Source organism: Epargyreus clarus, unplaced genomic scaffold (genome assembly GCF_041222505.1).
Source record: "Epargyreus clarus isolate Ecla_fem2 unplaced genomic scaffold, WU_Ecla_fem_2.2 ptg000034l, whole genome shotgun sequence".
NCBI classification, from domain to species: domain Eukaryota; kingdom Metazoa; phylum Arthropoda; class Insecta; order Lepidoptera; family Hesperiidae; genus Epargyreus; species Epargyreus clarus.
Genome location: NW_027332239.1, coordinates 11,867,825 through 11,895,476, shown reverse-complemented (window position 1 = coordinate 11,895,476; position 27,652 = coordinate 11,867,825). Strand labels below are relative to the sequence as shown.

The 27,652-nt window shown below is 37.4% G+C and overlaps 3 protein-coding genes across 3 annotated transcripts; 1 reads left to right on the top strand and 2 right to left on the bottom strand.

The window, feature by feature from the left end:
* Positions 1-137: 137 nt before the first annotated feature.
* tud (tudor domain containing protein) lies at positions 138-20,519 on the bottom strand. Its single transcript, XM_073091519.1, has 12 exons — positions 18,428-20,519; positions 17,461-17,661; positions 15,127-15,308; positions 13,725-13,808; positions 12,910-13,080; positions 11,907-12,065; positions 7,916-8,892; positions 7,105-7,253; positions 5,976-6,137; positions 5,362-5,528; positions 4,624-4,859; positions 138-3,996 (listed from the first exon to the last, which is right to left on the bottom strand). The coding sequence occupies exons 1-12, from the start codon at positions 20,327-20,329 to the stop codon at positions 1,271-1,273; spliced, it is 7,116 nt and encodes a 2,371-aa protein (XP_072947620.1). The 5' UTR covers positions 20,330-20,519; the 3' UTR covers positions 138-1,270.
* A 3,139-nt stretch (positions 20,520-23,658) lies between these two features.
* On the top strand, positions 23,659-25,686 carry JTBR (jumping translocation breakpoint protein JTBR). Its single transcript, XM_073091364.1, has 4 exons — positions 23,659-23,802; positions 24,226-24,380; positions 24,766-24,859; positions 25,111-25,686. Exons 1-4 carry the CDS (start codon positions 23,747-23,749, stop codon positions 25,274-25,276), a joined length of 471 nt encoding a protein of 156 aa, XP_072947465.1. The 5' UTR covers positions 23,659-23,746; the 3' UTR covers positions 25,277-25,686.
* A 50-nt stretch (positions 25,687-25,736) lies between these two features.
* Mt2 (tRNA (cytosine(38)-C(5))-methyltransferase) lies at positions 25,737-27,358 on the bottom strand. Its single transcript, XM_073091362.1, has 3 exons — positions 27,187-27,358; positions 26,583-27,061; positions 25,737-26,303 (listed from the first exon to the last, which is right to left on the bottom strand). Exons 1-3 carry the CDS (start codon positions 27,245-27,247, stop codon positions 25,845-25,847), a joined length of 999 nt encoding a protein of 332 aa, XP_072947463.1. The 5' UTR covers positions 27,248-27,358; the 3' UTR covers positions 25,737-25,844.
* Positions 27,359-27,652: the final 294 nt, after the last annotated feature.

Genomic DNA, 27,652 nt, shown 5'->3' with positions numbered 1-27,652 from the left:
CAGCGAGTCCAGATGTAGATATGTCGCTTCGTTTTCGGACATCTTGTACAGACATTATAAATAATCTGTATGTGTTGTAGCTAAATTCTGAAATAAGTATGTATTTTCTATCAATATTCAGTAACAAAAAAAAAAGATATTGTTTCAAATTTTTATTCTTCGTACAATTAAAACAAAATTGGAAAACGTAACTAGCATGTCGTGGATAACAAATCAATATAATCTTCAGTAATAACGGACCCAAAATTGTGACCCAAATACTTCACTAGGTATGAGTTAAGTCCTGTTAATTACATAATACCGTGTTTTAAACTTACATAAGATAAGTAATAAAATTCACAAAGGGAACATTTATATACCTCTACAAAGCTCAAAGCGGGTCACAGTGATTAAACACAATGAAAAAATCAACCTTATAAACTATAAAAATGAGTATTAACAAAGACCAAAACAACACATTCGTAACATTTATCCAAACGTAATGTAGAAGACATATATACGCATAAAAGAAAAGCTTTAATATAAGTATATGTTTTCGTAACATATAGTAATACTAATGTATAGAAGAGAGACTAATTGCCTTGATATGCCTTTGAACAAGTACAATTATGTGAGTTAAAGCCATAATCCTGCCTTTTTATATTTTTCCACTTGTTTCTGTTGTACTTGTTTGAGTTAATTAAAGAAAGGAAATGCGTGCCAAAACATCAATCATTGCAAATGGCAAAGCATAATATCAATACAAGTGGACGACTTTTAATTTTATTGCTTGCAATTTAACAATTATCAATTAGCATATTATTTAGCAATTGAATATTATTCCCAATTTACTTCGTTTAAATGTAGCCGTACGTTGTTTTGATTAAATTAGTGCCGAAGACATATTTTGTTTCCAAGTAAGCCAACGTAATTAGTTTCACTTTTATAAAGTAATATTATTCTTTTTCAACGACAAGTATAGTTTCATATTTTAACACTTTACAAGTGAGATATAAAATACTTTTGTATTTTAAACTATTGTTTCTATATAAATATTATTTCTATACAAAGACAATTATTAGCAAAAAGTAATAAAAAATTAATCAGAAATTTTAATGTGTGAAATATGTTTTCAAACGTATATTTATTGAGGTAGGGCTCAGGAAATTCCGCATACTACGATAATAAGTAGTTACAGTCGACCGGCCACAGTACAAATGCATACGTAACATATTTCTTTGTGAGAAAAAAATTAGATTTTATATAATACAGAAATGGTTACATAAAAATGTTATTTGGCAGACTCGTTTTCGGTTTTATTTAAATGCGTCGTAGCTTCAGGCTCGCATTCTTTCTTATCTAAATCTAAAGTTGCCACTGTTTTTTGTTCGTCATCGTGTACCTCCGTTATGCTTTCAGGTGTTTTTATTGGTGAAAGGGATTTGTTCATACACTTGTCGTGATCACCGTCACTCGTATAACCAGTGTCCGTGTTGATAGAATCTTTCGATTCTTCTCTTTCTGGAGTTTTTAAAGTGTCATTAGAGTTTTCTAGGGTCTCAGATGACGTGTCTTTTTCGGGTGTCGATGATACTTTTTCACTGGGTGTTTCCCCAGTAATACTATCATTGGCATCTTCCATTTTATCTTCAAATGATTTATTTTCTATAACGGTTTGAGCGCTGTCAATACTTTCATCCAAATCATGCTGCGACGAATCTAATTCACCTGTCGGCACATCTCCAATCTCTTCAACACTTTGTTCCACCTGTGTATCACCATCCTTATTGTCTTCTTTAGTAGTAACAATACCCTGATTCTCTAAACTAGATTCCTCTGAAACTTTGTTAATTTCTTTAACTTGGTCATCATTGCTTTCAGGTGATACTTTTGTTTGTTCACTTGCTTTATCAACAACTTCACTTACTTCACTTACTTTAGTTATTGAGTCATTTTTGATTACTGAAGTGAAATCATTATCGTTTAAAAATAGTTTAACTAAATAAGGTTCTTTAAGACTATCTAAAAACTCTACTTGGAATGTGGTGTCTTCTGATGCCAGATCGTTAAGTTTAGATTTCGCAAGTTCTAGTAATGTAGGGTCTTCTGTAAAGGAAGAAAGCTGACAGCATTTAGCCATGGGTTCCATCAATGCGAGGGTTTCTGGTAATTGCCTGAAATCTTCACATTTCGCTTTGTTTCCATAATCTATGAACTGAACATGGTACCCTACGTCACAAAATTCCAAGATACGGGCCCTATACCACTGTTCGTCTTCCGACCAAAAGGCGGCACATATGGAACCAACTTTGAGTTCAGTGGCAGGTTCATACTCCTCTGCACTCCCTAAACTTACTGTGATCTTATCGATATCGGGTATTTTATCTTCTAAATGGACGTAAAATTCTTCAAGTGTGTTAACATAACAAACTTTTCCATTGCTGTGTAGGTCCTGACCGACCGGAGTCGGCCTCTCAGCCACCGGCTGTTCTTCACACAGACCTACGAGCTCTTCCGTAACTGATTTACCTTCAAGATACAATTCAACAATGGATATATCACCGGAAGCGATAAATTGGACATTGAAAATAGTGGCTCCTTCAGCTGCCAATTCGTTGAATTTAATCTCTGATTTACGCGACCACGATTTTATGTCGCGGGGTTTTTGTAGCGCACACTTTCTCGACAGCGCTGGTTTTAGTTTCAGTTCGTCCGGCAGACTGCGTAGCTCGTTTGCTATCGACGCGTTTCCATAGTCCATGAATAGTACCTCAGTTCCTTCAGAGCCGTCGACGATAACTTGTGCTCTGTACCAAGCGCCATCTTCGGGATACTTGGCCGCACAAATAACGCCTTCCTCCTTTTCATTGAGCGGCGGGAAGTTTTCAGCGTCGACCATAGCGCCCTCCATGGCTTGCAGCTCCGGTGCCGCTGTTTCCAACTGTATCCAAAACTCCGACGGAGAGTTGACGTGACTAGCAAAACATGATGGCAAGTCTCCGCAATCATTATCCTCAGATCTACTGGCATGTCCTTCAGAGACTAATTTGTCTGTCAAATTTTGGCCATTGACGTAAATGTCGACATATGTTGTGACATCCTTGAGTACAATCATAGCGTCAACGGGAGCGGAGAGGTCGCCGACGAGCTGCGTAAAGTAATCGGAAGCCGGTTCCGACCACTGGCCGGTTCCAGTTGGAACTGCGTTGACGCTCGACTTCACTGCGAAACGTTCTATTTCTTTTAAATTATCCGGAATAACTTTGATCAACCCCGGCTGGTTATCTAAAACGTCAGTATTACCGTAATCTACAAAACGAACGGTAGTTATATCGGAGTCCGAATCCAGTATTTCTGCGCGATACCATAGATCGTCTGCTAGATATTTCGCGACGCACAGTGTTCCCATGTCACGATTCTCGATATCCGCGTAGGAATCGGCGTTCGCTTGCAGTTCGGCTTGTATTTCTTCGATCTTGTCCACCTTGTCGATCATTTGCAACCAGAAGTGTCCGGGCGTATCGATGTGGCTGATGTATACTTGTGTGCATCCATCTGGTAACGACACCGGTTCAGCCGCGGCGACTTCCTCTGTCGTTTCGACAACTTCTTCGTTGGATTGTATTTGAGGTGTCGCTAATTTCTCATTCACCAATTTCATGGACAAATCAACACCATCCAAATGTAGACTGGCCAACCAGCCGTCGTTACCGAACGCTAGAGTAACTTGCACATCTTTCTCGTTGACCCATTCAGTTAGTTTAGTGACGGCTTCCTCTTGTAACGCAACGAGCCCTAAGCTCGCGACGAGCGCCAGAGAGCATGGTTCATAGAATTTAGGGTCGAGTTTCTTGAGAGATTCCTTGGGCAGAGTTTCAGAGTTACCGTAATCTGTGAATTGTACTTTCACTTCGGAATCTTGTACTTTCACTATCGATCCGCGATACCAGTTGCCGTCAGAGGACTTCGCTACGCACATTCCATCTTCTTCGAAGGTAGTCAAATCTTCAGGTTTACCTTTTGAAAGAGAAAACAAAAATATTAATACTTTGAAAAAGGTAATTGTCAGGTTTTCAAATGCAACTATTGACATGAGTATTTCTATAACATTTTCCTATCTTTAACGTCAGTCAGCGTGAAAAACGGCTGAATGACACATATCAATAGGACAAAAGCCAATTGCCGAGCGCATTTTCATCTATGATTTCAATTAATCCAAAAATAAAAAGTTCTCAAAGGCATGTGAAGTCTACCAATACGCACTTGGCCACCTCGGTGGATTATGGCTCTATCCTTCTCATTCTGAGAGGTGATCCGTGCCAGCAGTGGGACAGTAGTGTTTATTTTATTTATTGAAGGAAAAGTTCTAGCTAGGAGTAATGTATATACAAAGGAGTAAGTAAATGACAGCTATTTAAATGTTTCCGCAAATAGATAATACCAGCATAGTAAATGTAAATGTCCGGTAGATACATAAATGGACAAGATAAGTTAGAGCATGAGGGGTCGCTTATTGGATGGTTCGAGCTCCCACTTTTGCCGCCCGCAACCCCGGAAACCCCCTTTTAGTCGCCTCTTACAACAGGCAGCACCATAGCCCTATTCTAGTCCCGGATCTACAGGGACAGGACGATTGAAACCCACCTTCCTCATAGTGCTTGTACAGGTCATCCAGCAGCTGTGCGATGCGAGCGCCGTCCGCGGAGCGCTGCAGGTAGAACTCGTTGAGGTGCTCCGCGTGCGTGACGTAGGCGAGCCCGAAGTTGTAGTTGAACACGGCGCGCGCGCACAGCGGCGACACCGCGCCGTACGCGCCCTCGTCCGGCGAGAACAGGCCGAGTTTCTCGCCCGACACCGCGTCGTATAGCGTCGACACCAGTCTGGAAACGTTTGCGTTGTTTATTCACGTGTACTTTAACACGCTCGTTACAGATAATCAGTATATCCCGTATTTAATCTACGAAAGATCGAAATTTTGCGATATTTGCTTAAGATAAATCGTCAAATTTCTATCTTTAAGAGATTAATTATTTATAAAGAGTGTTAGTTTTAATCAATATTGTAAATTATAATGCAAAAGTAACTAAAAACATATACAAAATGTTGACATTTTATTAGCGAAATTGACAAGTAGATAAAAAAAAATACACAAAATTTGATTTATGTATACCTACACATATACAGAATAATTTGTCTGTGATCAAACGCTTAGAAATTGAATAAAAAAAATTGACTATTACGCAATAGGCTACATTATCTAATCTAGTCAATTATAAACAAGTGACATGACTAAAACAATTTCTCCCTTTCTGTATCAATCAGTGGTCAAATAATTTGTATATGAAAAGTGAACGCTATCCAATTCTGTAAATCTATACTTACTTGATATCTTCCACATCATTGATGTATATGACGACCTTCTTGTTGGTCAACGTCTCTTTCATTTCTTCGAGCGTCATGAGGGTCTTTGATTCGCTGGTGTAATTGTTCAAGCAGCATTCCAACGCCTGGTAGTAGTATACGCTTAGTTCCGTCGGCAGAATCATCAGCTGCAATTAAATTATGTACATAAAATCGTTTATTTACGTATAACAAAAACGTATATTCTTTGTGGTTCTATTGCAATGGTATAACTGTCACATAACAATAACAAATGCGTTGTTTTAATTTAAGGACTATGTTAAGATGCCTGATATATGTGTTTGTCTACATATGTCTTAAGCTCTGTTAATTGGTAGAAACAGAGACATCCGTTCTACAAAGAAAATTCTATTAAAATTGAAGATCATATTACTGAATACATATTAGGTATCTGGAAACATAGTAATATTATATCCTAATCTTTTATGTTTTAAATATCAAAATGAATAAATTTCATAAACTGGACAGCAACTAAAATAACTACTAATGAAATGCATATAAAAGCACTATAAACATATTAAACAAGTATTTTTTATTAGGAAAATCGCGGAAAAGAATTACTTTTAACAACATACATCAGCCAAGGTGGCGGTAACGGTGTTCCCGTAGTCGGGCAGCACGGCGCGGATGTCTCCATCGTCTCCAACGTGCTCGAGTATGGCGCGGTGCACGCGGCCGCCGCGCCGCAGCGTGCAGTGGATGCCCTCCGCCAGGCTGTCCGCCGCCAGCGGCGTCAGCTGCGGACATACAACTGGTTACACCGACTGGCCCGGAAATTCGGCGTGTTCTCCCGTTGTTTCGATTCGTAAAACCGGAAGGTTTAGAGAGCCATGGGTGGGTGCCCCGGAAATTGCTTTAACGAAAAAAAGACTTTACCCCGACTGCTCCTGAATAGTGAAAAGCTTTTCCAGTCACGCGTTTTTACATTTTTTTTTTTTATAATATAGGAGTAGCAGACGAGCATACAGTCCACCTGATGGTAAGTGGCTGCTGCCGCCCATGAACATCTGTAATCAACCCCAGATAAGATTAGATATTCCCACCTAAGGTCGGCCACAGATGCGCTGGTACCCCTGAGGACTAAGCTGGAACGCCTCGGTAAAGTCTGTCTCCCTTACCACACCCTTCAAACTGGAACACAGCAGCGCCTAACACTGCTGTTATTAGGTAGAAATAGATGTGGCGGTGGTGTCGCCGGAGTCGAACCACAAAGGGTTCTACCACCTTCACTGTACGCGCGCTCATTCTTATACTCAAATTAACTCGATGTAGTTCCTTCGTGATGCATGTGCATGTTTGTTTGATACGATAGGATGCCAGTGACACGCGTGCGTGCGGGAGCAAACATGCGTAATGGGTAAGGCCCAAATACTGTAGTTCAAAATGGCAGCTTTGTATATTTCTCAATTAAATTATAAATAAAGTTGACAACACAAATGCCATGTATTTGAATTTAGAAATTCTATCCCATTTTTGCGGCTGTCAATACAGATAATGGAATTAAATGCCGCAATTTTACCAATTGAAACACTATAATTATTTACCGTCGTTATCTGTTCCAAAACTAAAATTAAACCTACTTATACAAAATTTCCATTCCAAATAGTCGCCATAGTTTGTATTTAAAACCAATAACATGTAATATTCCTTTATGAAGTCTGAATAAACATATTATTCTCGGAAGTTCCTAAACAAATTCCTTACCATAGCAGAATCGATGTTGGCTATGGCGCTCTCCACTAGGTCCGCCTTGTCGAGATCGAGCTGCACATAGAACTTCTCGAAGGATTCCACGTGCGTCACGCGACATAGGATCTGCTGGCCCACGATTATCGTCAGGTCTATCGCCTCGTCTGCAACAGTGTTTGCTACAATATAGACAAATTTATCCTATCAATGAACAAAGGGCCACAGAATGTAATTTAATTCTAATGCAAACTGATATGTTTGATTATAGCTAGTTTATAAAGTATAAGTCTTAACTAAAGGATGTTTATAAGATAAACTTCCATTGGTGGTACCATTCCGTGGTACATTGTAGGATGAAATTTAACACTTTGTAACTCAGCCATAAATAAGTACAGCAACTCATTTGTGATCAACTTACGTTGACTCATCTGGGTAAGGAAATAAAAAAATAAAAGAAACACTATCATGTGATCATAGGTAGTATTTTTTTATAATATGGGGGTAGCAGACGAACATGCAGTCCACCTGATGGTAAGTGGCTACTGCCACCCGTGGACATCTGTATTTAATCCCGGATAGGATTAGATATTCCTACCTAACTAAGATTACTAAGAGAACTAAGTTGGAATGCCTCGGTATGAAAGTATGTCTCCCTTATGTCCCCTCCACACCCTTCAAACCAGAACACAGCAAAGCTCAACAGTGATGTTATGAGGCAGAAATAAGTGTGGGGTGGTGCCAACGGAGTCGAACCACAATCGGTGGAAATACTTTTTGTAGTTTATCTTTTGAAAATTTATTTTTCATTGCCTAACATGATACGCACCTTTCAATGTAACAGACGACTGATGTTCAGACAGGGCGGCCAGTTGCTTCTCAACGAGCATGTCGGCGACGCTCGCGCCGTTGTTCCACAGCGACACCTTGTACGTCTCCTCCACGCACTCCTGGAACACGCACTGGTACCGCGGCGCGTTGAAACACAGATCTATCTCCGGATCGGCCTTCCATTCACCGTCCTTCGGCGACACACCCACCAACGAGCAGTGGACCGCCATTTTAGGCAAGTCCATAAGCTGTTTGTCCAGTTGCCAAAGGTCCTTTGCGTCCACGAGCTGCTTATTCCCGAAATCTACGTAACGAACGATGAATTTGGAGAACGGTTGGACGGAGACTATGGTCGCTCGGTACAGGACGCCGTCGGCCGGGTACCGCGCGAGCACGGAGTTGCCGACCGCCACGGCGCCGGTGAACGACTTGACGCCCTTGTACAGTTCGGGAATACTGTGCATCATGTCAAGGAACTTGGGTTGGAGCGACAGTATTTGGGTGTAGAAGCTGTCCGGAGAGATTATCCAGGTAACGGAGACCTCGTGTTGTGCGCCGATCTCGACGCTTGGCTCGATGAAATGTGAGTCCAAAGGCACGGGGTTTGGCAACTCCTTGTATTGGACCTGTGTGAATTTGCTGCGAGTTTTGTATGGAGGAGCGCGGCCCGCTCGCTCTCTGCCGCTGTCCTGGGAGCGATGGCTTTTGTCCGATCTCCTATCAGTCTCCGAACCGAAAGACCGTTCGGCTCGTTCAGCGCGTTCTCTTGGCGTGAAGTTGCTCCTGTGTCCCCCTCTCTCAGCCCTGTTATCCCTGAACTCCCTCTTCTGGTTCCAGTTCTCCTTCTTATCGCCCCAGTTGTCCCGCCTGTCCCCGCGGTTGTCCCGTCTCTCCGGTCGGTTGTCCCTAAAGTTTCTGTTGCCGCGATCCTCCGTATGCGTTTCTTCCCAACCATCTTGATTATGCTTGTTCTCTCTGGAACCAAATAAATGTTAGTTAATTTAATTTATATTGATTCAATTACAATATTAGTAGTCAATTATATCGTGTAAAAGGCGAAAAGTGCTGTAAAATTAAATGCTACATAAGGAGCTGAAAGATTGTGCTATACAATGAAAATGCTTGCTAGCTTTAGAAAATTAGCATAATTAATTTTAAGCATACAATTGTTACATTTTTGTTAAAAGAATAAAGACAGGCGAGTTTCAGCATTTCTAAAAAAAACATAATTATAAGAGATAAAATTAAAAGTACAAAACATTAACAGAATCATAAAACAATAACATTATGTTAACTTAAAACAATGTTAAATAATGATAAAATAACAAACATAGTAACATTAATAAAGAAAACGGCACAAACATTTGACAAACCAAACCAGGCATCTACAAAATGCATTATTGAAGTGAAAGTGTACAAATATAGAGCTGAAAATACAAACAGAAAATGAAACATTCCTTTGTACATGTTGCAAGCTTTGCAATCATCTGTCTTTTCTGATATTTCCTAAAATGCAAGTGAATTTATTAATGCCTGTAGTGGTGTTACATACTCAGGTTAATAGAAATATTAGACATGAATTTACTTATTGTTCATTTATGGTGGTGGAACTTGAAACAAAGTACCGCTATTAAAAAGTACTCATTAAAATTGTTATAATTAGAACTTTTAAGTAATGAACGTTGTACACCCCTACCGTATATCTGTTATTTAATATTTCTATCTTGCAATAGCTATGGTTGCCTGGAAAAGATAGGTATTCTAGTGATAAAGCCACCAAGTGTAGACTATGTTTTTAATCTTGTATTTGTTACTTTTAGAGTTTAGTGTAAAATTAAGAGTTTTTGTATTGTACTGTCAATAACCACCACAAGCGTTATACAATCCGGCAACTACAGGCATAGACAGATTGTATCGCAAGCCTGCAACATGCGCAACACGAACTGTCTGTACGAATGTGCCGCGCGGCGAAGCGTGACGCCAAGCAAATGGTGCGGGGAAACTGGTGCAACTCACTCAACTAATATCTATACCAGGAGTTGCCAACCTCATTGAACACGACATCTACTATCGACTGATTAGCCTCTGTGCGATCTAATATAAATTTATTTTGATGCCCGCTCTCTAGGCACCTGGATCGGCAAAAAATATGTATTTAGGCTCAAATACTTTTTGGAATTCGTATCTTTGGCAATTGCCAAAGGTCGCCGAATTTATTTCCCTTCCCACGATCGACTGGCTAGTGGCTTATGAATAAATTGTTAGATCGCTCTTTGGTAAGTAAAATATTGGAAGGATAGATAAATATTGGTGTAGACTTATCGCGGAATTTATCATTCTCGAGGAGTTGGCTACCCCTGGTCTATACGCTATTGAATGCTAATTGGTACGCAGCTCTTTGTTTCTATTCGCATTGATCGTGTCTAAACGATGCATAATTTATTGTTCGTCTATTCATCTAGTCACACTCATTTTCTTAACAATACACCTCCGCGCAGTAGTTATTTGTGTTACAAACGTGATCGAAGAGATTTCATTATCTTGATTCAGTCGTGAGAACATGAACATTTCAGACACGAGATAACACATTAATAAAAATGTTTCGATCCATTAATCTACAATTATGCGCCTGTTACTTTCAATAATTATGCATTTTTATTACAAATAAATTTTGGTGCGATGATTATCGACCTAATCTAATAATAATATAATTGAACTATTATTAAATTTTCTTTCTACCAATTCAAATAGTCTTGGCTCTTAAAGTCTGAATGTAATATTTGCTTTCTATATTTTTTTTGTAAACTATAAATCTAACATTACAGCGTTAGGTACTTTGAACCGGGATTGTATAAGAAAATCTATCATCGGCCGACACTGTTATATAAAAGGCGCTTCGTAACTAACAATAGTATAGAAATTATTGAACTTTCTCCACTACGTGATATCTTTGATAATAATATAGTTGATCGCTATTAGCGATTGTAATACAATAACAATAGATAATTATAGAAAAGTGAATGATATGTACGTGCCAGAGTAGAATCACATTGCATTTGAGCTAGTTTCAGATATTTTGAATATTTCTTAACTTTTAAATATACATTTTATTTAGTAATAAATAGTTTTATTTCAAAATATCTTATTTCCAATATTTAATATAATAATTACGTTATTTTTACAAAACATAAAAAAAAAATATTCTTCAAATTTTTTTGTTCATTTTTGTCTATAACAACACTCCCAAAACTGATTCTTCGATATGGGCGAATTTTCAGGTACTTACAAAGCCAAACCAATCACAACTGAAGTACACATAGGAAGAATATATGCATGTTAGATACGTGTATGTACACCTACAACGCCTAAGACGGAAATGGTGCAGCGATGATGCAACACAATCACACTTCAAAAAAATCCAATTAAAACCAGAATATATGCATGTTAGATTCATGTACGCCTACAACGCCTAAGGCCGTTTGTCCGCCCTCACCGTCACCGAGCCGATACAGAGAACGAGATTATTTCGGGCCGATTTTAATGACGTGACGGCGGTAGTTAGTCCACCGCGACCGATATCGCCGGTTTAGTTGGTTCCAGCTGTTACGCGTGTGACGGCAGCGTATGGACAAGTTCAAACGTGTTTTATATTGCCGGCACATCGGCCCGTCAAAATCTCGGTGCCGATCTAACGATCACGCCGATCTACTCGAAATATCAGCGGCCGGGATGACGATGCTCGGGTGACGGACGTGCGGTGGACAATTGGCTATAGTAAATGTATGTATGATACTTCAGCGCCGTCATTAATTATCGGTATCGGCTCGGTGACGGAGGACGTTGGACAAAAGGCCTACGACGGAAATGAGTGCAACAATGATGCGGCAGACACAACCAACTTCTTCAAAAATCCGATGAAAACCAAAGCGAGCGTAGCACACCGCAGAAGGTAGTGTGGAGAAGCGTCACGCCGGCACTGTGTACGGTACCGTTTGAGGCGGTCCTGCACGGAGGGCTTGTGGCTCTGCGCGTCGAGCGAGGCGGCCTCGGCGGCCTGCTTGATCCGCTTGCCCACGCCGCACGTCTCCTTCTTCCACGCCGCCCGCTGCTGAGGGTTCTTCTCGTGCTGTTCAGACCTAGGTTTTCTTCTGTCGAATCATTTTATACACTCTGTAATTTGTATACCCTCTATGACTAGACAAACGTGAACTTATAATCGTTCTATTGTAGATAACTATCACTCAGTTTTTTATCCTATTTTTTTAGATCCCTTAGAGATATAAATGTCATATAGATGACCCGTACAATGTACATATTACTAAGATTGAATTCATAGCTCTTAACATATACATATTTAAAACTTCGAATTTAAATTTAGGCAGCTATTATTGTGTAACTATAGAACTTTTTTTAACTTTTAAGCCAATTTAAAATATGTACTTACCAAATTTTAATTTAACATTATTAATTACCAAAAATTGAAAACCGTGTTTTAAGAAAAATAACAAATTTTCCCTCATTAATATTCTTTTAGGAAAATATGTAAGTAAATACCCTGCTATTTTCTAATTAAATCGTTGATACGGTCCGCAAATTAGGTACGTTTAACATAACTACAATCCATTCAGCTGTAAAATCTATTATAAATAGTAAATTAGCACCTACTTTGATGATAATATCTTTGTTACATTGGAGACTAATTGTACAACATGGCGGTAAAAATAAAATAGAAGATTACACATGAAAGAACAGCATCATTTAAATTTTGAAAATATATGTAACCTGTCGATTTTTTTTTAATTAGAAAATAATATAATACAATACAATAATAATTTATTCATTAAAAATAAAAAACACACGCATCACCAACACATTTCATTTCATTTCTAATTTCAATAATTAATAACATGTTCCGAACTATGCTTTAATTTTCATGGTACGAAAAAAGTCCGTTTATAGTGAAACTGTGCAACACCAACAACAGCTACATACCGATGCATCTCCCTGTTGTCCCGGTGTTCCCTGCTGTCCCTGTTGTCGCGGGGCGGGCGGGCCGGGGCGGCGGGCAGCGCGGGCGCGGGCTCCTCCCACTCGTCGTCGGCGGCCGACAGCGGCGCCGCCGCCGGGGCCGCATGCGCTTGCGCCTCCCAGGGCTTGCCACGTCTGGTATCACACGATAGAAAAGGTATAACCAGCAGGTACAGACAGCAGATAGGTTCAACTAGGGAGGTACAACAGCCGCAACTATTTCTACCGTGAAACTGTTCTTGGGTTTCGGCGGCAGGGTGTGGATGATGGCTAAGTTACATACGAAGCGACAATCTTAGACCTCGGGCAGTACTATGATCTTATCTAGGGTTGATTACAAACAGTTGACGGTTGTCATTTGCCAACAGTTGTATTGCATGTTCCTTTGCTATGCCTACAATATATAAAAAAACCTTCGAGCCCTTTTTCCTACACCGTAGGTATATGATCATAAATTTCAAATGTCCATGACTGAAAAATCAGATGTGAGTACTTTAAAAGTGCATGTGCAAGTTATATTACGCATTTTGAAGAGGGTCTAAAACATGACATCAGATGATGCCCAAAAACGACGACCAATTTACATAAAATAACATATTACGTTTATTGTTGTATTTTGTTTTGTAGTATTGTTGTAGTGTGGGTTCAAACCCTGTAATGAGGTGACGTTCAACCCAATGATATCATCGCTTATACATCTCTCTCATTCTAACACACTGATGCGCCGGAGAGCAATTAGACAATCATTGTTATGTTCGGTACGCTAAGTTATTACTAACCTTTCTCCTCTTTCCGCGGGCTTTCCACCAAACTTCTCGCTGTGGCGTCCCGGGCCAGACCTGTCGAAGTTCTCCTTGTGATCTCTGTCAACACAATCACATGCACTTCACCAAATTGCAAATCTATTCTAACCAAACCGTCGCAATAGACCTAAGCACATGTCACGTTTAGTTATCTAAGCCAATCACGATAAAAACTGAACGGATTTCGACGCTTCTTATCCCATTCGCTAAGTTAGGTTGCAATTAATTCACGGATACCTCATTCGCGAATGAGCCCGCGGGCTGAGCCTACTTAACGAATGATTAATGACCGTCTAAACAAATTACCTATACATCTTGTTAGTATCTCGCTTCGACTGAAGCCGTAAGTTCAAGGAACCGAGATGAACGTTGAGAACATGACTCACAATACTATTATCTTTTTTGCTGCATTTCCATAAAAAAGTTATGGCACGTAATGTAGTTTATTTTTTAGCCACGTCTCCAGCTAAACCGAGATTACATTTTTTTGTTGCAAGTAGCCTGCAGTCTATCTGATTTAAAGTGTACACTGCAGTTCATCTACCACTACATTCACCATCAAGGTGTTTCAAATAGCTCCCTTATAAATGAATGCTTCATCGTGGTCTATAATAAGACCTAATATTCCAGCATTTTGAGTATTAGCGTCGCTAATACTCAAAATGACTCGCTATGATGAAATCGCTAATTTAGCGATGTATTTCGGGTAAATAACTGTCTTTTTATAATGCATCATCAATCATCATAATGTTTCCTTATATTTACAAGATTTGGATTAGCCTACACTCATAGAAACCATCGATAACATTTTAAATTCAAATGTGAACGATGAATGACTAATGCAATAAAGATGAAAGTGTAAAGCTAATCATATACACTACAATTCACTACATAGATATGCACTATCTGTCTACGAAAATAATCTCAACAAGAACAGCATTTACGCACATTTGCTGACCATTATAAAGTAAAATATTTCCCACTTAATATACAGTGTTATGATTATCACCAGTTGAATGCTAAATCAATTAGATACCTAACAATCTGACACTCATTATAACTCTCACGAGACACGCATGAGGCATAGTTATTAAAATTCGTATATACTGTACATCTTGAAAATTAGAAATCTTATTAACACACTACATAAAAATCCCCTTGTCTATACATATTTATAATCGCAAATCTTTAAAAGTAGTGAATTGAATTGAATTTTTTATATGTTACGTTTCCGAGCGTTTACATACATTTTGTTCTGGAGCTCGCTCGGACACCAAATTTTATGTATTTTTACTGACTTCAAAAATAAAAAAGTTATCAATTCGACATGTATGTGTGTATTTTTTTTTTTTAATCTGTCTCGTTGTACATGTATTACCTGCCACGGAAACTGCTTCCACGCTGGCCAAAGTCTTCATTGGCGTCCCTGGGTGAACGGCGATCGTCCTTGAAACTCTTCTCGCGACGGAAATTCTTCTTTTTGCTGTCATCCGGGACGCTGCCTTCGGGGGAACTGAAGCTCTCGGGCGGGTCCTTGCGTACTGGTGTTGTTACCTTGGTCTGAGGTACAAGTAATATAATACGTGAAATATTTAGAGCGACAATGTACAGTATGGGAGGAAAGAACCTATAAATGTATCATTTGGTAGTAGAAGGTTGGATTTCTACCCAAAAAAAACTTGCAATCAGTACAGATATACCGTAACTAGAATATACGGCTGCAATCCTCATCAAAATCTACTACTTCGGGAGACGTAGAGCATAAGAAATTGGATGCTAGTTTACAATGGCAAGTTTGTCTGTATGCGTTAATCTTGAAAATAACTTTCATTTCACGTAACTTTCATCTGAAGATAGTGAGTGGCGTTGGGTAATTTGTCTTCTCAATTTTTTCTGTGATTTCTGAGTAAATATTTACGCTACCTATGACGAGTAAGCAATCAGTAAACCATGCGTATACTAAAGAAAAATAATCAAGAAAAAGAAATCTTATTAATTTTCAGAGCTTACCGGAATATTAAACATATTGTATACGACACTAACGTGCATTCATGTATATTTATACTCAATTATCTACAGTTCTAAACAAATAAACATGACACGATGTTATCTGATGTCATCTGTATATGATGCGGATGATACATCATATAATTGTAAAATTGTATCCAATATCCACACAAGATAGACTCGTGAAAACCTGTCTCATGAATTGCAGCAAAAGCGCAGTTAGCGAGAAAACACTGTTTGTAATGGGGTTAAACAGCATTAGCTGCGAAGGTAGGCTAGATTCAGGTTAGTGTTCCAATCCGTGGTTACATGACTAACCAACATAACGACGATAAAATATGTAACTAATTGTTAACTCATTTAAACATCTTTACGAAAACGTTAATGTTTACTTTAAAACGTTTAAGTGAAAGTTGTAAAGGGATTAAAAAGCAGCAGATAAATAACTGGCCAGTGAAATAGACCTCTTGACGACGATAGACGACGCCTTGTTATTGAAAGATCAAGCTATATCTCAATTCATTATTCGACAATGTTAATTAAACTGGCTTAAGTATGTACCTAACATCAAAGTACGCGCCTTTGAATTACAAAAGTTATTTCGAATCAGACTGTCTGATTTTCGCGCGCCGCCTGAACAAAAATAATTCGCATTGTAACAACTTAATATACCTTCATATTTCAGGACAAGATATATTGTAGCAAAGTTAGTGTAGTAGAAAGCGACACTTAACCTTTAAATTAATTATGATCGCCTTACAAAACCGCACGAGGTTTCCGGCGCGAATTTTAAGGATCTAGTTATGTGTAACAATAATTGTTTATGAAACAATTATAAACTCAAGAACGTTATCATCTTTATTAATAAACCAGGTCACGAGAATGCATGCAATTGATACATTATTACTGTTTCGATTCTACTTGATATAATTTTTGTACTGCCTATTGTAAATACATGTATTTCAAGTGTTGGTATGATGTAAATAAGCATATGAGCTTCGAAGATAGTAGCATTTTTTAAATATTAACCAAAAATTGGGTTGTGTCACGATTACCTTTTGGAGCTTTCGAAAAACGCAAGATTTTACAGGCAGTCGTTTTGTCGAGCAAGTGTGAAAGTAAAGTGAGAGTGAATTTTTTCACGTCAGCATCCTACACAGCCGCGAGTCGAGATTTGGATAATAATAAAGTAAAATTTCAACAAAAGCTTAAGGTTTCAATTTACATTATTATAAACAAGAAAAAAGTTGCTGCGTGTATCATAATATATAATATGCGCATAGCAGTTATCATTAGTGCTAAGCTCAAGGTGTCCGAGGTTCTAAACCCAGGTATATTGACTGATTTTCAGTTGTGATGTACATATTGAGAACACCCGAGGGTTCTATAAAAAAAAATCAAAAATGTGTGAAATCTACCAAGCTACACATGGTCAGCTAGGAGGACTATGTGTTAAAGCCTTCTCATTCTAAGACCCATGCTCAGCTGTACGGCACTAATGATTGACGACGACTGTACACAATAGAAATCACATCATAGCATTAGCTAATTATTAATAGATTCCTGTCGTTTTTGTGTGACAATGTATGACTACACCTTACACTTACACATAAATAATGTGAAAGTGTAAGACGCATGGTTAAGTATAACTCGTATAACAAAGAACTCATATAATAACGCTAAAAATATGATAGGTTGCTCTCACCTCAACATTACTTCTCGGTTGCGACAGTTGGTTCATACGGCGAGCCACGTCCAGCGGAGGGTTAACAGTGTCGTCCACCAGTGTCACCAGCATGGTGTCGTTGGATAGTATGCCCACGACATGAGCCATCAGAGTCTTCTCTAAAGCAATCATTTCCAGCTGGTTCGAAGTCTTTGTTTCTACTGGCTTGTTTTCGAAACCCTGATAGAATACACCAATATTGTATAATAACAAGCTATTAATCCTACCATGGCATACAAAAAATTAAAAATTAACACACAAATACATAGGGTTTGAAGGAGGTTCAAATGCGGCAACAACACCGCCACATCTATTTATACATAATAACAGCGGTGTTAAGAGCTACTGTTTTCTTATTATAAAGAATACATATTTTTCTGAGGCATTCGAGCTTAGTCTCAGCTGGGTATCGACGCAACTGTGGCTGGCCTCGCATAGAAATATCTAATCCAATCTGGGTTTGATTACAGATGTTCATGGGCGGCAGTAGCCACTTAACATCAGGTGGATTGCATGATTGTCTGCTACTCCTATATAATAAAAAAAAACTAAATGAAGTAATGAATGATAATGTAAAGCATAAACAACCACTTTTAATTGAAAAATGTGTATGTATTTATGTATGTATATTTAGATCAAGTCTTGAAAGTCTAATTTGAACCACTTAACAGTGTTCAATGAAGCGAGGTAATGAAGGCAATACAATGATTTGGTATCTGCGAATTAACACTACAGTTAAAGAGTTTGAGCACAAAATTCATTTTGAAAATGACTACATGTACGCATCTCATTATTAGAAATATTAAAACAATGTCCTAAAATTGCAAAAAGTATATAACTTAAATTCTCTTTAAAATTGGACCATAGATAGTTTTTTTAATTATTTATGTGATATTAAATTAATGCAAGGATTTTTACATATTATGTTATAATGCATTTTTCTTACCTTCAGGGCACATTTCATGGCCTGAGCTGGTAGTCTGATCAAATCAGGAGTGATTGTTCTCAAGTCCGACGCTTCTACTTCTTGTTCATTCCCATAGTCTACGTACGCTACAACAACCTTACTGCCAGTCACTTGTCTGACCCTCGCTCTGTACCATTTATCATCATCAGGAAACCGTGCACAGCATACAGAGCCAACTGGTAAAGCTCCGGGACAGGAACTATTCTCACAGTGCACTTTCACAGCTTTCATGACTGCATTCAAATCATCTATTTTATCCGACAGCTGTACGTAAAATTTTATGCAACTGTCCACATACGACACTAAGACAGAGTGCCTGCTTCCTAGCGGTAACATCTCTATCCACTTAAACTGTAGCTTGTCCTTCATATTTGCCATCAGCATTTCCAAAACATTTTTGTTGTCCATAAATAATTCACCGTACTGTATTAATGGGGGACCCTCTGGTGCCACCACTCTTAAAGTCAACACTTTACCATTGACAAGTTGCTTAAAAGACTCATTTAAGTAAGGCCCCTTCTCCAATTTCTTCACACCGGACAAACAAAATCTCATAGCAAACACATTTGGCTTCACAAACTCCTCAGGTATATCAAAAATATCATAATATGACACCATTTCTGTATCACCAAAATCTACAAAGAATAGCTTGCACTGAGATCCGGACAGGTTCATTACGATAGCCCGGCAAATTATGCGGTCACCGGACATTCTGCCCAAGCACACTGTGCCAATCATAGGTGGCTCTGTAAGACTTCTGTGTGGTCTTCTATTGATTTCGTCCATCATGTCTTGGAATTTTTTTGCATCGGCTACTAACTGTACTGCAAATAATTCAGGCCCTTCTTCAGCAAATGAAACAAACACCTTATGTTGAGAATTCACCTCTAGGAGCCTGCTCTTGTAGGTGATGGACTTTTTCGGTGATGCAGGTTTATTTGTTGGTGGGGTGGATGGAGGGCTTGTGGCACCTGCTGAAGCATTTGTTGCAGCTTGCTGGGGCTGGCGTACAGGGGCCCTGAGGTTCACAATATTCCTTGACGTCTTGTTGTTGTTTACTACTAGCCTCTGACTCACACTCGATGGGGCAGTCATGGAACTTCCATTGTACGGCAGTGCTACATTCTGATTTAACCGCATTGCTGAAGCAGGATTCGGGAAGTTCTGGTTAATTAAAAATGGCACATGTTCTGTAAAGGTGGGTGCCTCTGTGAGAAAGCTCGGGGACCAGTTGGGCCCCTGTTGGTTTTCGCTAGTTAATTGCAAAAGCAATACTTCCTGCTTTGTCGTAGGCAGGGCTATACCAAATCTGTTTGCAACCAAATGTGACGATAAATCGTTGCCTTTAAACTGGATAGATATAATAGGCAATGTACGAGTGTGCGCTTCGATCGTCGCAGGATACTCCGCGTAACAGAGCAGGCTCTGTAGCTTCAACACGAGCGCCTCCTCCCACCGGCCGGACGGGTGCATTATCCGAGACAAATAGTAGTCGGCGGCTTGGCCGCGCAGTTGCAAAAACATTGGGTCGTAACCGTCGAGGAAACGTATGGTACTCAATGAGATTATATCTTTGTTACCGTAGTCGATGAACTGTACGCCGACAAGGCCTGTTGCCAGACTAGTAGTGTTTATAATTTTCGCCCTGTAATATTTTCCATCCTTGTATTTTGCGGCACAAATAATGCCTTCGCGAATAGCTGCCGGTGGCACTGCGCCTATGCCCTTTTCCAGGTTCTCGCTGGCCGTCTTAAACAGGCTCTCCACCATCATCGAAGACTGGTTGTCTGGCTGCCCACATATCTTCAGAAAGTGACCCTCTCCATCCACATGGGTCACGTACAGTGGAAAAGATCTGGAGACTTCGTTTGACAAAGCCATGACGATAAATAGTTAGTGACTATGGAGTTGTATAACAACAAGAAGTTAGTAACTAACTCACATAACTCTTATAAGAAACGCAATTATTCACTGCTGCACTTTTCACACACTTAAAAAAAATACCGCTTTCTTTTCCGTTTACGTTTTCAGTTCAGCTAACATGGCGCTTCAGTTTGCAATTTTTTTAATTTTGTTTATGGACTGTCTATGCGCTATGGTACAGTCTGCCTACCTTCTTCATTTAGTTTAGTATTAGTATGACTTACATATTATAAGGCAGAGTACCCATTGTAAATAATTTTAAGTTAAACAAAAACTTATTATTAAAACTGAGACCCGAAATTACTATATATCTCTTAATATTTTCTAAGATTGTTTGTAATCCATCCATTGGGAATTAAATAAAACGTAAAAAGGACTGAATAATTTTCCAATATTAACATCAATAAAATTTAATTAAACTATCTCTCCAGTATGTTCATTTACAAAATATATATGTACATTAATATATTATATGACGGCGCATCCCTAGCGCCATCTATTAAGCTGTGACGAAACAAGATTGTCAGCTGGCAGTCTAGCGGAGCGTCTTGTCGATGGAGCGCCGCCACTATTTTTTTAGAGGAGTATAAAAAAAAGGCGGGAAGAAGGGGCGCACCACGTCTTAGACGAATCGCTATTGTTTCGCTTAATTTTTCAATTATCTTTGTTTTCTAATACAATTGTTTGTGTGTGTGTGTGTGTGTATGTGTGTGATGTGTGATATTTTCAATAATTGGGAACTGATCTTGCTAATTTAACGTGCATAACTTTATTGGAATAAAATTAACTTTTGGTTTTGTGATCTTGCTTGCAAATAATTTTAATCGCCCAAACACCCACGTGAGACGCTATGGCCAATCCTGATGTAGGCGGGCAACCGTCTATATATATAAGTCTTTTTCTTTACTTGTTTGATACAATAGTTTTTTTTAAGTAGTCTGTGATTCTTCTTAGCGATGCGCGATTGTTAGTAAAAACAATCGAATTATTCGATTGTTATTGTGTTCGATTGTATTCGAATAACTATCGAAATTCTTCGATTGTATTCGAATAACTATCGAACAATCGAAATTGTTCGATTGTTGGTCGATTGTTCGATTGTTCGTCGATTGTTCGATTGTTCGATAGTTCGATTGTTCGTCGATTGTTCGATTGTTCGTCGATTGTTCGATTGTTCGTCGATTGTTCGATTGTTGGTCGATTGTTTAGTACACGCAAAACTAGTAACAGCGCAGTAAAGCGATACGCGATTGTTACGTAAAAATAGAACTATCGAAGCTATTTGGTTGTTGGTCAATTATTTAGTATACAAAAAGCTACTAACAGCGAGGAGCCCCTAATTTCTGTGTTTAAGAAATCTGAGTCAGTCTTATATACTTGGTGGGGGAAGCGCACGTGCGTTGTACACCCTTCCGCTGCTTCGTTGCATTCCGTTATTTAATGGTGCGTCCACACCTTGCGTCTCGCACTGCTCACTGCGCCACGTGGCCGCACACTCTCACACCCTACTCGCGTTGTTAACATTATCTTTCTTCAAAGATATAGTATTTCACCGATTAATTTTAATGTAACTATGAGTACATAATTTTTGTGATAACTTTTATCTATAATATACGCTAAACATATTTATATTACATATTTTATATTTTCTGATCATATTTTTCTATAATATGCGCCATGAAGACGTATATTCTATTTTTCAGATGACCTCTTTTTGAAAACGTTGTTATGAAACGAACTTAGGGGATGACTACGACATCTGGATTATCGATGATACTCCATAGTATTTGATACAAAATGATTTATGGTATAATTATTTCTCAACAATATATAGTACAATTGACTAAAATGTAATACAATACTTTACATTTTCCAACCAGTGGCAAGTGACGAAAGCTTTGCAACACGACGCACCTGCACATTGTCTTGAGCACACGTATGTGGCCGCGCAGTATAATTTGTATTCGGTCGTCGATTGTTATTCCAAGGTCGATTTTTATTCGTACGTCGATTGTTATTCGTAGGTCGATTGTTATTCGTACGTCGATTGTTATTCGTACGTCGATTGTTATTCGTACGTCGATTGTTATTCGTACGTCGATTGTTATTCGTACGTCGATTGTTATTCGTACGTCGATTGTTATTCGAACGTCGATTGTTATTCGTACGTCGATTGTTATTCGAACGTCGATTGTTATTCGATTGTTTTTTTGTTACTACGAATAAATCGACAATCGATTGTTGATTCCGTCGATTGTCGATTTATTCGATTGTTTTTTTTAGAACAATCGCCCATCGCTAATTCTTCTATGTGACTTAGGTTTATCTTAGCTGGGTTGCCGATTCGTGACGACTTTCCCGATTTGCGGGGAAATTCAACTCAAGTGGGAAGTAGTGTGGGGATTGGTTTCTGCATGGAATATCGGGGGAATTTAACATGTTAACATTTAATTGTTAATAAGTAATAATAAACACTCGATTTTACTGATAAGATGATCAAAGCTCGACTTAGTCTTAAAACTATTCGGAAATGACTCACGTTTATTCTTGGACGATTTAGAGGAAATATATACTAATAAAAGCGAATCGTTTCGTGATTTGAAAATCAAATAAGTACATCGTCATCAACCCATTACTGTCCCATTGCTGGGCATGGGTCTTCTCTCACAATGAAAAGGATCAGGCCATGCCATAATCTACCGCACTGGCCAAAAACGTATTGGTAGACTTCACATTGGTTTGGGATTTTTTTATAAATCTCTCAGATATGCAAGTTTCCTTGCGATATTTTTATTCACCGTTAAAGCAAGTGGTAATTAATTTCTTTGTAATACGCACACAACTCCGAAAAGATGTACGTGGGATTTGAACCACGAACCCCTATATAAGTATATATTAACTGTATTATGAGTATAAATTAACTGATAAATGTTTATTACGTCGAAAAGCAGAAGGCACATCAAACAAATTGCTTACGAGTGATACGCTTTATCACACGCTTGAATTTTAGACGGTTTTGTAAGCTTGAATTAACATAGATATATGATAAAAATTGCTGGAATCTTTTCTTTTTCATTAATTTTTTTATGTGGCGAATTTGGAATTTTTTCTTCCCGAATTTAGGGAATTTGGCTTTAAATTTTGGCGAATAAAGCAAACGGGCATCGCAACCCTGAATCTTAGGTCTGTCAAGATTTGACATTTGACATGTTTTGTGTTTTTTTCTTTGTAATTGTGATTAATAATTAATATTGTTCTAAGTTGTGATTTCATTTTTCATAACTTTTATCAATGCTGTTAGTAATTAAGTAAAGTGAAAGGCAAAAGCAATTGTAATATTCAACGAAAACGATATTTGATTGAAGATCAACGAATATGATTGAGACATGTTCGAAACGATGTATGCTCTTAGGAACTGTGTCTTTAGGGGTGTAAGTAAAACAGGATATTTCAAACTATTTTATATGTAACCTGATTATTTAAATAATAATAACATTGTGTAAATATACAATATTTCAGCAGCAGCTCAAATTTATTCTTTTTTAGTTCTTTTAATGCATTGTAAAGTTACACAGTAGTATAATGTGTGATTGGTGATTGCATCATAAAAGTCTTAAGAAAATGTTATAATATCATACAGTAATGATAATATTCCCATCCTCATATATGGTATGATATTTACGCCATATAATTATACATATTTGCTATAGAAAAGTTTATCAATGAACTACCAGCTGTTAGTTACTATTCGAAACTGTATTTACATTTTCCTGTATTATTCGTGTATTCACTACATTAAACCAACCATTACAATATTTTATTACTACTAATACAACAGTGACTTCTGATTTCAGGCTCACCATTGTGATTTTAATACTAGAATCGCAACTGGCTGAAACCCTCTCTGGTAACCATAGAATGAGGAACAAAACATTTCCAACAGAAAACAATTCAACTTGCTGGAAAGATCAGCCGTATAAGGTGATTAGTGAATGCCATCCATGTTCAGGTAAGAACGGTTTAATGTCATGAAATAATGCCATTTATTCTGTTGTATTTTCCTCATTCTGTGTAATTCTCCTTTTGCTATTTTGATGTTCCATATAAGCTGCTGACATTGTAATAACTAATATTATATGTACTTGTACAGTGTAATACTGTAAGATTTATCATGGATACTTTTCACACACAACACAACTTTTTAAACACTTTATCTAAGTGTGTCAGCCTGACTACACTAAACCACATTGTAATGTATATAAATAAATAAGTAAATATAATAAGAAATACTACAAATCCATCCAATACATCATTACCATGCTGCCATCATAATATGAAAAGGTGTGAAATCTTTCATTAAATGTTTGTTAAATTGTGTTACTTTGAATTTACAGACTTTGAAATAAAAAGCAAGAGCATTGGAGTTTGTATACACACAAGTTTTAAGGAGATACTAAAATGTGAAAATGGTGAAACAGTAACAAGAAGGTAAAAAGAATTATTCTTTTTTTTTGTATTGAAATGAAATGAAAATAGTTTATTTCTCTCACAAAAAGGTCTTACGTATAATTGCATGATTACAACATATGAATATCTTAAACCTTATGTTATGAGAGACTGGTGCCTATTGTAGGTAAAAAAATACATGAATTATTACAGAATCAGATATAGTTCTTCGTAGAATTCTTGAAATAAATTATGTTGTGATGTTTAAAAATTCTCTGCCTTTTTATTTTCAGCTGTGACAGAGTGGCCTATTTGGATGAAAGGGCATACTGGAAGTTCACAATTTGGTCCTTTGTGGCAGGAGCCATGTCTTCAATAGCAGTAATGTTAAGAATGAGAGTTTTGAACTATAGAGCTAAAAGAAGAGCTCGACAAGTGCTTAGCAATGGTTCTATATAGGTGACATAATTCTAGAAAATTCAAAGAATTAAAGTAGGATTCATATTTCTAGGCATATTTATAGGCCTTTAATGAGTTGTAACTCGTGTCTGACATGACTGTTGCATTATATACACAGCACTACCAATTAATCGCGTATAAAATAGATGTCTAGTCAATGTATTGCAAAACATTTACTTCCAGAGTATTCATACTAGAACTTTTCTATAAAATTAACTATGTGGAACTGAACTCATTCTTCATTGTATGAAATGTTAATTTACCTCGATCTTTCAAGATTGCAATACTTTATATACTGTCTTAAAAAGCCTTGAGGCTTGTAAGCTGTTTGACTAATTTTTTTTTTTTTGGTCGAGTGCCTTACAAATATTGTTGTCTATATGGGCATTGTGGACATGAATGGTATGTGAACTTAAACTTGTTACATAAGCATCTATCAAAAATGTAAATAATTTAATTAGTGATTATTCATAAGGTACATATGCTTAAATTTGTTGCTTATATAAAAGTGTATTAAAATTCAATGATAAAGCATTTTTATTTGATGAAAATATAATTCATTTATTTATTATAAGAAGAGTATTCTTAATAGTTCACTTATAACTTTAACATTAACACTGTTGCCTAGTAATCTATAGCATTGTTTTGTTGTGATATTTTCAGGAAAATTGTAATATTTTGGAAATGCCATTAATGCCAATACTTCAGTGGGAGTGAAAAATCTTAATTTAAGTTCTTTTACTGTTTTAACAAATTCTTCACTACCAACTTCATGTGAGTTTGCTCTTTCAAAACATTCTTTCAGAGATTCCGGAGTTGCATTTGTGAGAACTGACCCAGTTCCTTCAACATAGTGTGAATATGCTTTTGTGAAACAACATGATCTTCTTGAATCCTTGTAGCAAATGTCCAAGATTTTTGCTCTTTTCAATAATTTATCACTTAATAGGTATACATCTGAAGCATCCTTGTCGATTATTTCTTCTAACTGGAAGGGCTCACTATAATTGTTTGGGAGTGATGACATCTGAAAAATAAATTAACATATTTGTTACCAGTTCATTGAATGTATTTCAATATTATAAAGTAATAAGTTTTATAGTTTCAATGGTATGATAAAAATTGGTGATTAACATACAAGAGCCTGCCATTGGTTGAAGCAAGTTTTATTGAGGAAGCCTACTGTCAGATAATCAACCACTATGTTGAGCAGTTTTATAGGATGGACAAAGCAAACACTTGGCATGAGCTATCCCGATCATGCTCTACATGAAAATATAGAAAAAGCTGGAGAAATGATTCTTACAATTTCATTTTTCTGTTCAAAACTCCACTCTTTGTTACTTCTCCTCGCTACACAATAATAGCGAAGCCTAGAGTTAGGTATACCAACACTCGATGGACATAGTAAAAATTCTTGATATGCAAATTTACATTCTTTAAGTTTTTCTACAAACAAATTGTGAACAGTAGAACACTCAAAACCTTTAACATTCTCCATTAGAATATAATCAATACATTCCAAATCTGATAAGAGTTCAATTATGTAAATAAATGAATTTGTTCTTGGGTCGTTGTTGTCTAAATATTTTCCGTTTCTTGTGAAAGGTTGGCACGGTGGAGACATTAGTATTGTGTTGACTTTAAGCTTTTCTATTTCCTTGGCCGTGAGTGTCTGAATGTTTCTATTGAGTAACATAATCGTAGGGAAGTTATGCTTATATACTTCATTCGCAACTGTATTTATGTCTACGGCTGCTACAATTTCCCCTTCTAAACCCAATTCTGGAACGTAAAAACGATAAACAAAATTTATTCAATTGGGTAATATATATTTTTAATTTTTAAGAACGCAGCTTTAATGTTCCAAAATTTCCAAAATAAAAATAATTAAATTAGGGTTATAGTACCGTTCCATGCACAGTGCATGCCGCCTATACCACTGTATAGTTCTAAAATACGTGGATACATTTTTATTACTTCTAGACTAGACTATGTTTTTTGACTATCCTTTAACACTAAAAATATAAAGTTTGCGGACGGAGAGTATACAATATTCATAGTTCATATTAACTCATAAATCTTTTACTATTCATTTTTTTCACTGAATCAATATTCATTTTCATTATCCAAATATTCTGACACAAAATAAATGTCAATGTCAATATTGTCCGTATTGTCAACCAAAGAGTATAGTAACCTGTTGTCAACTATCAATATAGCTTATCTATACAACGATATATCGTAAGTTCAGTAATATCGATATCTCTTACATATTGGTATTGAACCATACTCGTTGATAACTTGATATAATCATATTATTCAAAGATTTCATTACGAATGGGTAATTATAAAATTATTTTACATAGTTACATT

Excerpts from the sequence above, each read along its gene's own strand:
- tud (XM_073091519.1), bottom strand. The coding sequence starts at position 20,329 with ATGGCTTTGTCAAACGAAGTCTCCAGATCTTTTCCACTGTACGTGACC. Across the intron at positions 15,309-17,460 it reads AACCGAGAAGTAATGTTGAG|ACCAAGGTAACAACACCAGT; the intron begins GTGAGAGCAACC and ends CTTGTACCTCAG. Across the intron at positions 8,893-11,906 it reads GTGCAGGACCGCCTCAAACG|AGAGAACAAGCATAATCAAG; the intron begins GTACCGTACACA and ends ATTTGGTTCCAG.
- JTBR (XM_073091364.1), top strand. The coding sequence starts at position 23,747 with ATGATTGAGACATGTTCGAAACGATGTATGCTCTTAGGAACTGTGTCT. Across the intron at positions 23,803-24,225 it reads GGAACTGTGTCTTTAGGGGT|GCTCACCATTGTGATTTTAA; the intron begins GTAAGTAAAACA and ends TTCTGATTTCAG. Across the intron at positions 24,860-25,110 it reads GGTGAAACAGTAACAAGAAG|CTGTGACAGAGTGGCCTATT; the intron begins GTAAAAAGAATT and ends TTTTATTTTCAG.
- Mt2 (XM_073091362.1), bottom strand. The coding sequence starts at position 27,247 with ATGTATCCACGTATTTTAGAACTATACAGTGGTATAGGCGGCATGCAC. Across the intron at positions 27,062-27,186 it reads CATGCACTGTGCATGGAACG|AATTGGGTTTAGAAGGGGAA; the intron begins GTACTATAACCC and ends TTTACGTTCCAG. Across the intron at positions 26,304-26,582 it reads TTGAACAGAAAAATGAAATT|ATGTCATCACTCCCAAACAA; the intron begins GTAAGAATCATT and ends TTTATTTTTCAG.